At 41.3% G+C, this 12,022-nt stretch overlaps 1 protein-coding gene and 1 long non-coding RNA gene across 42 annotated transcripts in view; one reads left to right on the plus strand and one right to left on the minus strand.

The window, feature by feature from the left end:
* The window catches only part of USP48 (ubiquitin specific peptidase 48), a 106,190-nt gene that overhangs the window by 32,298 nt on the left and 61,870 nt on the right, over window positions 1-12,022 (plus strand). For all 40 annotated transcript variants that reach the window (XM_077971224.1, XM_077971218.1, XM_077971025.1 and 37 more), the window contains 5 exons: window positions 2,434-2,561; window positions 2,905-3,029; window positions 3,952-4,060; window positions 7,258-7,391; window positions 8,714-8,796. In XM_077971224.1, the coding sequence (XP_077827350.1) occupies window positions 2,932-3,029; window positions 3,952-4,060; window positions 7,258-7,391; window positions 8,714-8,796 (424 nt within the window). In that variant the 5' untranslated portion in view covers window positions 2,434-2,561; window positions 2,905-2,931. The remainder of the gene's footprint in view (window positions 1-2,433; window positions 2,562-2,904; window positions 3,030-3,951; window positions 4,061-7,257; window positions 7,392-8,713; window positions 8,797-12,022) is intronic.
* Window positions 1,573-12,022, minus strand: part of LOC144335604 (uncharacterized) — a 60,880-nt gene continuing 50,430 nt past the window's right edge. Inside the window, exon 3 of one of the 2 annotated variants that reach the window (XR_013406553.1) lies at window positions 1,573-1,928. This is a non-coding gene — a long non-coding RNA (uncharacterized LOC144335604). The remainder of the gene's footprint in view (window positions 1,929-12,022) is intronic. The other variant, XR_013406552.1, reaches the window with a different exon arrangement.

The raw sequence follows: 12,022 nt of genomic DNA on the forward strand, positions 1-12,022 counted from the left end.
AGGTTTTCTTTTGTTAGTTGTTTGTTTTTTGAGACAGGGTCTCACTTTTTCGCCCAGGCTGGTGCAAACACAGCTCACTGCAGCGTCAACCTCCCAGGCTAAAGCAATCCTCCTGCCAGAGCCCCCCAAGTAGTTGGAACTACAGGCGTGCACCACCACCTCTTGCTAATTTTTGTATTTTTTTTTGGAGGCAGCGTTTTACCATGTTGCCCAGGCTGGTCTCAAACTCCTGGGTTCAGTCGATCCACCTTCCTTGGTCTCCCAAAGTGCTGGGAAGGCATGAGCCACAGCTCCTGGCCTTAAATAGCTTTTACTGGCCTGCAGTGCTTTTGCAGCCCAAGGAGTAATATTTTATCTTTATTTTGAAGATGATGTATTGACTTGCTGAAAGCCACAGTTGGCAGTAAAGAGATAAATATTTAGAGTCCAATTAGAAGATAGAATAATTTGAAAAGGGAAAGTTGAGAATTAATAACAGGAAATTAGAGAAATGAGGAATTGGTTGATAAAAGTTAAAGAGGATTTTAAAGAATACAAGGACAGCAGATACAGGGAGCAACCTGTATCCCTGGGCTGAAAGAGAACATCCAACGGACAGTCTGCCACCCCCATGGCCCAGGCTTGAGATCCAGACCTCTTTGGACACTGCTGGGATGCCTCCCTGGGCATCCCTACTGGAAACTGTCCATGAGAAGGTGCTGGGCCCTGGAACCCCCTACAGAGTCACCTGAAAGAGTGTCTGGGAGGCCGTTCACAGGGTGGTCATTCGAGAGGAAGTGCCTCACTGGAGGCACTGTATTGTGAAGCTATTAAAAGAGGTGCTGGGGAAGCTGCTGACCACTGTTAGGTGCAGGAACCTGGAGCCCTGGAGGAAGCTGACCTGCAACAGGCTGGTGAGGAGGCACAACTAAACCCTGCAGTGCCCTTCACTGATAAGCCTTACCTTCTTGATAACTGGCAAAGGACAAGTATTTGCAGAGCCCATCTCTCATCACTGAGCAAGCAAAGAAGGGTGGATTTGGAGCTGAGAAGCAATAAGTTAATAACTTAAAGAAGATAAGACTTTGGTCTTCTGGGCTCTTAAGATCCATGCTTTCTGTTCCATCCCCTGCACTAGCTCATTAAAACTTTCAACTCTGAAATTCTAGGGTTTTGTATTCTTCACTTGAGTGTAAATTGCTGTGCTTGAGATCCCAAGTCCACATTAACTGGACTTTAAAAAATCATGACTAGACACTGTAGTCATGATTGCTGTTGTTGCTTTAATACAGGTAGGCTCTTGCCTTTGGGGAGTGTATGTGGACAGTCCTGGCTGCCTCATGACGTCCACAAAACACGGTTGCTAATTCTATTTCTTTTTTTTTTTCCTCCCAGACGGAGTCTCACTCTGTTGCCCAGGCTGGAGTGCAGTGACACGATCTCAGCTAACTGCAGCCTCCATCTGCTGGGTTCAAGTGATTCTCCTGCCTCAGCCTCCCAAGTAGCTGGGATTACAGGCGTGTTCTCCCATGCCCGGCTAATTTTTGTATTTTTAGTAGAGACAGACAGGGTTTCACCATGTTGGCCAGGCTGGTCTTGAACTCCCGACCTTGTGAACCGCCCACCACGGCCTCCAAAAGTGCTGGGATTACAGGCGTGAACCACCACGCCCCGCCTTGAGCCACTATGCCCGCCGTGTCTTTTAAAGTTGTTTTTTGTTGTTGTTGTTGTTGTTTTTTAGAGAGTCTCGCTCTGTCACCCAGGCTGGAGTGCAGTGGCATGATTTCTGCTCGCTACAACCTCTGCCTCCTCAGTTCAAGCTATCCTTGTACCCCAGCCTCCCGAGTAGCAGGGATTACAGGTGCTCACCACCACACCCGGCTAATTTTTGTATTTTTAGTAGAGGTGGGGTTTTACCATGTTGACCAGGCTGGTCTTGAACTCCTGACCTCAGTTAATTCTCCTGCCTCGGCCTCCCAAAGTGCTGGGATTACAAGTGTGAGCCACCGTGCCCAGCTTTGTTTTTTGTTTTTGAGACAGTCTCGCTCTGTTGCTCAGGCTGGAGTGCAGTAGCACAATCTCGGCTCACTGCAGCCTCTTCCTCCTGGGCTCAATAGATGCTCGTGTCTCAACCTCCCAAGTAGCTGGGATTACATGTGTGTACCACCACATCCAGCTAATTTTTGTGTTTTTTTTAGTGGAGATGGGATTTCTCCATGTTGGCCAGGCTTGTTTTAAGCTTCTGGTCCCTGCTTTGGCCTCACAAAGTGCTGGGATTACAGTCATGAGCCACTGCTCTCAACCTTTTTCTTTTAAAGTTTTAAACTGATAATAAAGTATTAATCTAGTTTGGATGTAGGGGTGTTTATGTTCTCATGTGAAGAGGAAGTACCATTTTCTGAAAAGAAAAGTAGCAACTTAAGAAAACCCAAATTTATATTTTTGTTTTAATAGATTATGAGCCTCAAACAATTTGTGAGCATCTCCAGTACTTGTTTGCCTTGTTGCAAAACAGCAATAGGCGATACATTGATCCATCGGGATTTGTTAAAGCCTTGGGCCTAGACACCGGACAACAGCAGGTAAGAACTGAATTTTTTTTTTTTTTTTTTTAGTATTCAGAGGTACCCAAGCATTCCTTAGAATGTTTATAAAGGAAGATGAAATAGAATGCTTTTTAAAATTAAATTTTTTCTATTTTGAGTGAAAGCCTTTATTTACTGTCAAATATTTTACACATTATACTTGATTCCATTTATGGAAATTCATATGTGGGCACAAACTGATTGAACATAGCTGTAGCCCCTTTTTGAAAATGTTAAGTTGAAAGTATAGGTAGATTCTGGAATGTTGAATATATTGCTATTTGTAGTAGAAGTTGAAAAGCAAGATATGATTTTTCTTTTCAATAACCTAAACTTGTAGGATGCTCAAGAATTTTCAAAGCTCTTTATGTCTCTATTGGAAGATACTTTGTCTAAACAAAAGAATCCAGATGTGCGGAACATTGTTCAACAGCAGTTCTGTGGAGAATATGCCTATGTAACTGTGTAAGTCTGTTTCAACTTTTTCATGATACATTTTGTTCTAAGACAGTTGCTCATATGTTAACTATTTTTCAGTGCAGTTCCAGGTTATAGCTTTAGTGGGTTATCATGGGACTTGAAATATTTATGGTAATACATTTCCATGGGAACACATAAACAAGTGACTTGGTAATTGCAGTTGAACCCATCCAGGTGTTCAGAATGGTGTCTGGGTGAGCTCTTGCAATCTGCTCTTGCTTTATGGCTGTGTGGTATGAGTTAAAGAGGAAGATTGGAACTGGCTAGAATACTAAAAGTAAATGTAAAATGCCTGTTAAAAAATTCGCATGAGTACAATGTACAGCATTTGGGTGATGGTAACACTGAAACCTAGACTTTGCCACTGTGCGATATGTTCATGTAACAAAACTGCATTTGTACCTCTTTAACATTTATTTTAAGCAAATTTCTCAGTGAATGCTTAGCTTCACCAGTCACTTTCTGTTTTTCTTTTCTTTTCTTTTCTTTTCTTTTTTTTTTTTTTTGAGATGGAGTCTCGCTCTGTTGCCCAGGCTGAGTGCAGTGGCGTGATCTCGGCTCACTGCAACCTCCACCTCCCAGGTTCAAGTGATTCTCCTGCCTCAGCCTCCTGAGTAGCTGAGATTACAGGTGTGTGCCACCACACCTGGCTAATTTTTGTATTTTTAGTAGAGACGGGGTTTCACCATGTTGGTCAGGCTGGTCTCGAATTCCTGACCTTGTGATCTGCCCGCCTTGGCCTCCCAAAATGCTGGAATTATATTTCATTTTTAGTATACATAATTTCTGTGAAAGAGAACTAATGAAGGTTATAAATGCTTTTTTCCATCTTTCTAGGATGTAATACAATATAACTTTGTTGCTTTCCACACTCTGATTTGAATTTTGTCATTCTATTTTATTATAGTTGCAACCAGTGTGGCAGAGAGTCAAAGCTTTTGTCAAAATTTTACGAACTGGAGTTAAATATCCAAGGCCACAAACAGTTAACAGATTGTATCTCGGAATTTTTGAAGGTATTCACATTTTGGTGTATGTATTGTTCCTGCCCATTAACAGTTAAATGGTATGCTGAATGCTATTCTGTTTTGATTTAGTGACTAGAGCTTTTATTGTGTCAGCTTTTTCTATATAAGAAGCGTCTCTGTTTGTGTAATGATTCAGAAGAAACTTTATGAAGTACCAAAGCAGGCTGTGTCTTAAAAATAATTTTGCTTATTTCAAGTTATTTTGTATGTAAAGTTATGTATGTGTGAGAAGATACTATTCTGTGAGTGGGTAGTGGGGTATTGAAAGAGCTCTATGCTCGGTTATCATAAGGGTAATTTACCTTGTCATGCAGTGAAAACTAGAATGTGTTAAATATGAAACTTTTTTACATTGATCAGGCCATTCTGCTTTCTGTATATTTAGATTCATGTGGAGATAATTCAGTGATTCTGTTCTGAGTGGAAAACTGCTAAGAGGAACCGTTTGTTGTCAAGCATGAGTGTATACATAGCGTAATAGACAAGCTTATTATCTAGCTAGCTAGCTAGCTAGCTGTCTTCAGATATATTTTGTGCTTTCTTACTTCCTCAGCTCATCCATGAGCATGCCTAAAGTAGTCATTGAATTCATTTCGCTGAATTTTTTTTTTGAGATGGAGTTTCTCTCTTGTTGCCCAGGCTGGAGTGCTATGGCACAATATCGGCTCATTGCAACCTCCACCTCCTGGATTCAAGTGATTATCCTGCCTCAGCCTCCCAAGTAGCTGGGATTACAGGTGTGGGCCACCATGCCTGGCTATTTTTTTTTTTTTTTGGATTTTTAGTAGAAATGGGGTTTTACCATATTGGTCAGGCTGGTCTCGAACTCCTGACCTCAGGTGATCCACCCACCTCAGCCTCCCAAAGTGCTGGGAATACAGGCATTAACCACTGCGCCTGGCCACTGAATATTTATTGAGTGCTCACTGTGTCAGATACTTTCAGCTGTTGGGGATTAATTAGCCTTTATGGAGCCTATAAAGTAGTGGTATAGGCACCAGGGAGGGACAGTAAAATAAAGTTAGAATAGATAGTGGGTCAACTATAATAAGGGCTTTGGAGAAAAATAAAGCAGGGAGGGTGGCGCTGGGCAATGTGCTAGGGAGTAGGGTGGAGTGGGTGGAGTTTGAAATAAAGTGATTGAAGGTGAAGGGGTGAGCCCTGTTAGAATCAAGGAGAAGAGTGTTCTAGGTAGATGAAATAGCAAGTGCAGAGCCCAAAATAAGAATGTGCCTTGCCTGGTGGATTGAGGAACATCCTGGATGGGGGGCAGTTAGTGTGGCTGAAGTGAGTAAGTGATAGAAGATAAAGTCATAGAGATGACACAAGGGCCATATCAGAGAGGGCCTAGTAAACCTTTGTCAGAAGTTTGACTTCTACTCTGTGTGAGATTGAGATGTCATCAGGGTCATACGCATAGGAGTGATACAGTCTGTTTTAAAGGGTAACTGGGTGCTGAGAATAGGCTGAAGATGGGTTGAGGGCAGATGGGAGTGCATGGTGGCTTGGACCATGGGTTAACTGAAGAGGTGATAAGCACCAATTGGCTTTTAGATATATTGTCTAAGAGCAGATAAAATTTGCAGGCCGGGGCCGGATGTGGTGGCTCATGTCTGTAATCCCAGCACTTTACGAGGCTGAGACAGTAGGATCATTTGAGAACAGGAGTTTGAGACCAGCCTAGGCAACATAATGATAGACTGTCTTTGCAAAAGATAAAAAAATTAACCAGGCATGGTGTTGAACAGCCATACTCCCAGCTACTCAGGAGGCTGAGGCGGGAGAATTGCCTGAGCTCAAGAGTTTGAGGCTGTAGTTGCTAGCTATGATTGCACCACTGTACCCCAACTTTGGTGACAGAGCAAGGCCCCATCTGTAAAAATAAAAAAATTTAAAAAAAAAAAGATTTTTTTTTTTTTTAAATTTGCAGACTGGATGTGGGAGAGTAAGAGGGGAGTCAAAGATTACTAAGATTTTTGGCCTGATCAACTGAAAGAATGAAGTTGCTCTAACTGAGATGGGGAGGACCTGAGAGGAGCAGGATTGAGAGGAATTAGGAGTTTGGCTTTGAGCATGTTACATTTGAGAGGTATAGTTCCAGGAAGAAGTCGTGGCTGGATAAAATCCCCAAGGACTGAGGCCTGGGACATTCAAATTTTAGGGATCAGGGAGGTAGGAGCAGCTGGCACAGGAGGCTTGGAGGAATGCCAGTGAATTAGGAGGAAAGTTGGTGAGTGTGGTATCCTGGAAGCCAAGTGAAGAGATGATGGTACCAGTATTGCATTACTTACGATAATACGGCACAAAAAGCTTGAGCTCAGGAGTTTGAGTCTTCAGTTAGCTATGATTGGCTGCAATTAGCTTTATAGAAATATAAAGGCAAATTTTAAAAAGAAACCACTATCAGCTAAAATGTTTGATTTTTCTACACGTCTCTTTTTAGCTTTTTCTCATGAATATGTTTCAGTAATTTTAACCAAATATGTATATAATTTTGTATTCTGGTGCCCATATGTAGTTTTTACACTCCCTCCTTTTTTTTCTTCATTTTTTTTGAGACAGAGTCTCGCTTTGTTTCCAGGCTGGAGCGCAGAGGTGTGATCTCAGCTCACCGCAAGCTCCACCTCCCGGGTTCAAGTAATTCTCGTGTCTCAGCCTCCTGAGTAGCTGGGACCACAGGTGTGTACCACCATGCCTGGTTAATTTTTGTATTTTTAGTAGAGACGGAGTTTCACCAGGGCAGCCAGGCTGGTCTTGAATTCCTGGCCTCAAGTGATCCACCCACCTCGGCCTCCCAAATTACTGGGATTACAGGCATGAGCCATGCTGCCCAGCCTTTTTGCTGTTTTTAAATGAATGTTGCATCAAAATACATGTGACATTTCTTTTTAAAACTTACTTTAGAATTCCCAGAAGTGGGATTACCAGGACAAAGAACCTAAAACAAGTATTTTTAATATCATACATTTGGGAAATAGGCACATCAGTTTTAAATATCAGTGTATACAACTTGATAATGTCACTGCTGAACAGTTCCCATTACTTTGTGTGTCCATTATTTATAGTAGCTGTTTTTAAATAGCGTGAGAGCTGTTAACTAAAATGAAATTATACTTTACATCCAGGGTTTTATCACTTGTTTTAAACCCATCTTTTTAAAATTAATATGTCTTATTCTTGATCAGGAAGAAAAATTAGAAGGAGACAATCGCTATTTTTGTGAGAACTGTCAAAGCAAACAGAATGCAACAAGAAAGATTCGACTTCTTAGCCTTCCTTGCACTCTGAACTTGCAGCTAATGCGTTTTGTCTTTGACAGGTAAATGTGTGCAAATAGTAGTATTTGTTGTTCATTGTGGTACTATGTACAGACTTTACCATAGATAGATGAGATGATAAAATGATTGTAATTTGAAACTCCAGATTTGAGGATGAAAGTTATATAGATGGAGCCTGTCATTTTGAAATGTCAGTATTTCATGATTTGATTATCATAAAAATTTTAAAGAAGCCAACCATATATAATTGATAACTAGAAAAGTAAAAAATCCTTACTTTTTTTATTCTAAGAAAGTATTAAAAACTGTAGGCCGGGCGCGGTGGCTCACGCCTGTAATTCCAGCACTTTGGGAGGCCAAGGTGGGCGGATCACGAGGTCAGGAGATCGAGACCATCCTGGCTAACACAGTGAAACCCCGTCTCTACTAAAAATACAAAAAAATTAGCCGGGTGTGGTGGCGGGCACCTGTAGTCCCAGCTACTCAGGAGGCTGAGGCAGGAGAATGGTGTGAACCCGGGAGGCGGAGCTTGCAGTGAGCCGAGATCGCGCCACTGCACTCCAGCCTGGGCGACAGAGCGAGACTCCACCTCAAAAAAAAAAAAAAAAAAAAAAAAAACTGCAAGGGCCGGGTGCGGTGGCTCACGCCTGTAGTCCCAGCGCTTTGGGAGGCTGAGGCGGGTAGATCACCTGAGGTCAGGAGTTTGAGATCAGCCTGGCCAACATGGTGAAACCCCATCTGTACTAAAAATACAAAAATTAGCCGGGCATGGTGGTGCATGCCTGTAATCCTAGCTACTGGGGAGGCTGAGGCAGGAGAATCACTTGAACCCAGGAGACGGAGGTTGCAGTGAGCTGAGATTGCACCATTGCACTCCAGCCTGGGCAACAAGAGTGAAACTTTGTCTTGGGAAAAAAAAAAAAGAAAAAAGAAAAACTGTAAGTAAGTGAATTACCCTGATCTTCAGTATTATCCGATATTTTAAATAGAATAAATTTTGTACTCATTACACCCCCGCCATGGGAATGTATTTTTCATTTTATAATTAAAATCAAGGCAATGTTGGCACATGTGCATGTCTGCATGTCTTCTGTAAAGCAGGATAATCTGTTTTTCTTTTGTGATTAAGCTGAAACTTCTGGAAAATAAGCTGTGCTTGGAATCAGCACTTTGAATTCACATTTTTTAACCTATTATTTGTCCAGCTATAAAGTAATAATTCTGTTTACTTCTAATTGTACATGTTTTGGAGGAAGATTGTTAAGTGAAAGCTACCTACTGTTGAGTTTATTAAAATAACTAATAGAGCTTATATGTTATGATTGTTTTAAATGTAAATATAATCAGCTTTCCTCTTGGTTAGGCAAACTGGACATAAGAAAAAGCTGAATACCTACATTGGCTTCTCAGAAATTTTGGATATGGAGCCTTATGTGGAACATAAAGGTAATATTTTTACTGAGAAGTAAACATTATAATGCTCAGAGACTCTAACTTGTGATCGGCTTGTGATGAATATAGAATAGCAGTCAATTGCCAATTTTTGTTTGCTAATCTCTGGGAATTTCTGTCTAGGAACAAAGACTTTTTTAGGAGAGCCAAGATGTTAATTCCATTTTGTGAGAGTAGGTACATAGCAAAGATGAGGTGGTTCATGGATATGTACAGAATTAAGGGTATAAAAATAATTTGTAAAAAATGAATACTGTTTCTGAACCCACACTTGCCACCTTAGTTTCAATACTATTATTTGTCATTTCTCAAAACTAACAGTCTCCAAGTTGCCTCTATTCACTTTTTAAAAAATGTTGTCCCGGAAACATTAGGTGGCGTAATTCCAGTATTTATGCTTTCATTTTTCATATCTGCAACCACTGGTATGCCCTAGGATGCTATCATTGTTTTAACAAGAAATAAGTACTGCTTTTTTCTTTTGGTAGTCTTCATCCTACCAAACAGGATGAGTCTTACTAGAGAAAGAACTGTTTCACTTCCCTTTAAGGTTGATTATAGTACTTATGAAATATTATGTATGTATGTATGTGTGTATGTATTTTTGAGACAGAGTCTTGCTCTGTTGCCTAGGCTGGAGTGCAGTGGCACGATCTTGGCTCACTGTACCCTCAGCCTCCCTTGTAGCTGGGATTACAGGTGTGTGCCACCAGGCCCAGCTAATTTTTGCACTTTAGGGTTTTGCCGTGTTGGCCAGGCTGGTCTCAAACTCGTGGCCTCAAGTGGTACACCTGCCCCAACCTCCCTAAGTGCTGGGATTACAGGCATGAGCCACTGCCCCGGCCTCAAATTTTTAATGTAGAAATAATTTTATAAACTCTGTCTCTTTCCAAAGAAAGAAAAAATTTCTAGAGGCAGCTTACAATGGAAGCAAGCTGTAAAAACCTTTAAGAGACATGATTGGGAAGGTTGAGGAGGAAAGTGCTAAATAGATACGTAAGCTTTCAAATGTATGATACTCTTCAGTACTGTACTTTAAAATTTGTATCTCTAGGGAACAAGGAAACTGTTTTCAACTTTGCTTTTGGACTTCAATGTTAGATTGTTATATTTTGTTGAATAAATAAACTTAGCTCTATTTTACTTTATGTAGTAGTTTGCTGCTTGCCTCCTTTGTTCAGGTAATTGAAATTGAGGAAAATCTAATGGGTTAGTGGCTTCCCAGTCCAGAAACTTAGGAGATGTGAAATGAGCACTTTGCTTGACTCAACTGGATGAGTTTGAATTGTTACTATTAATAGTTATTAAGTTTATTAAATAGTTGTCCAGTTTATGCTATAAAGAAAATATTTATCAAAAGGACATGTTAGATCAAAACCTGTGGAAATATTTAATTTTGGTATGTTGGTTTACTAAATATAGTGCTTTTTATTTTTTATTTGTTTTCGAGATGGGGTCTGGCCCTGTCACCCAGGCTAAATTGCAGTGATGTGATCACTGCTCATCACAGACTCAGCCTCCTGGGCTTAACCTGGAACAACAGGCATATTCCACCATGCCCAGCTAATTTTTAATTTTTTTTTTAGAGACAGGGTCTTGAACTCGGCTCTAGTGATCCTCCTACCTCAACCTCCCGAAAGTGCTGGGATTACAGGCATGAGCCACCATGTTTGTCTCCTTAATTTTTGAATAAATAAGTAAATAAATAAATATTATCTTCTCATTTTAGAATTGTTAATTAGGGCTGGTAAAAGCAATCTAGTGGTTTATAGTTATAGGCTTGTCTTTTACACGCTGTTGTAATACTTGCTCTGCCTTCTATAGGTAGAAAACTAAAAACAGTTAACTTTTGTTAATTGCTTGGAGTTTGTTCTAGATAATTTGGGAGATTCAGAAAGCATAAAGAAATACAAACCATGGCCGGGCGCGGTGGCTCAAGCCTGTAATCCCAGCACTTTGGGAGGCCGAGACGGGCGGATCACGAGGTCAGGAGATCGAGACCATCCTGGCTAACAGGGTGAAACCCCGTCTCTACTAAAAAAATACAAAAAACTAGCCGGGCGAGGTGGCGGGCACCTGTAGTCTCAGCTACTCGGGAGGCTGAGGCAGGAGAATGGCGTAAACCCGGGAGGCGGAGCTTGCAGTGAGCTGAGATTCCGCCACTGCACTCCAGCCTGGGCGACAGAGCGAGACTCCGTCTCAAAAAAAAAAAAAAAAAAAAGGAAATACAAACCATGTGTAATTCTGTCATCCAGATAATTAGTATTTATATTTTTCCATACCCACATATAACCACACAAAGCTGTACACACATAGCTACACAAAGATCAGAAGATGGATCTAAAAGATGATCTATTGTTAAAAGGAGAATCCACCTGTTTATTTAAATGGTGAGCCTGCAGATATGCAGACATCTGTAGAATGAGGGATTCTCATTTTCAAACATTAGCCCCTGACTCTCCGACTCAAGTCTTGCCATGTTCCTTGGGGATTTAAAAACTTATCTTTTTTTTTTTTTAATTTTGAGATAGAGTTTCACTCTATTGCCCAGGCTGCAGTGCAGTGGCATGATCTCGGCTCACTGCACCCTCCATCTCCTGGGTTCAAGCAATTCTCCTGCCTCAGCTTCCCTAGTAGCTAGGATTACAGACGCCTGCCACCATGCCTGGCTAATTTTTTATATTTTCAGTAGAGACGGGGTTTCATTATGTTGGCCAGACCTGTCTTGAACTCCTGACCTTAAGTGATCTGCCTGCCTTGGCCTCCCAAAGTGCTGGGATTATAGGCGTGACCCACCGCCCCGGCCTAAAAACTATGTTAATTCTGAAGTTTTTCTTTTTCTTTTTTCCTTTTTCTTTTTTTCTTTTTTTTTTGAGACAGAGTCTTGCGTCACCCAGGCTGGAGTACAGAGGTGCGATTTCGACTCACTGCAACCTCCACCTCCTAGGTTCAAGCATTTCTCCCTGTCTCAATCTCCCGAGTAAGCTGGGATTACAGGTGCCCGCCATCATACTCAGCTAATTTTTGTATTTTTACTAGAGACGGGATTCACCATATTGGCCAGGCTGGTCTCGAGAACTCCCAGCCTCAGGTGATCTGCCTGCCTTGGCCTCCCAAAGTGGTGGAATTACAGGTGTGAGCCACCACGCCTGGCCTTCATTTTAAAGTTGATGAGTTTAATGAATTGATGAATATAAATCCAGGTTATCTGCAAGAATTA

The sequence above is a fragment of the Macaca mulatta genome, chromosome 1 (assembly GCF_049350105.2).
Source record: "Macaca mulatta isolate MMU2019108-1 chromosome 1, T2T-MMU8v2.0, whole genome shotgun sequence".
NCBI lineage: Eukaryota > Metazoa > Chordata > Mammalia > Primates > Cercopithecidae > Macaca > Macaca mulatta.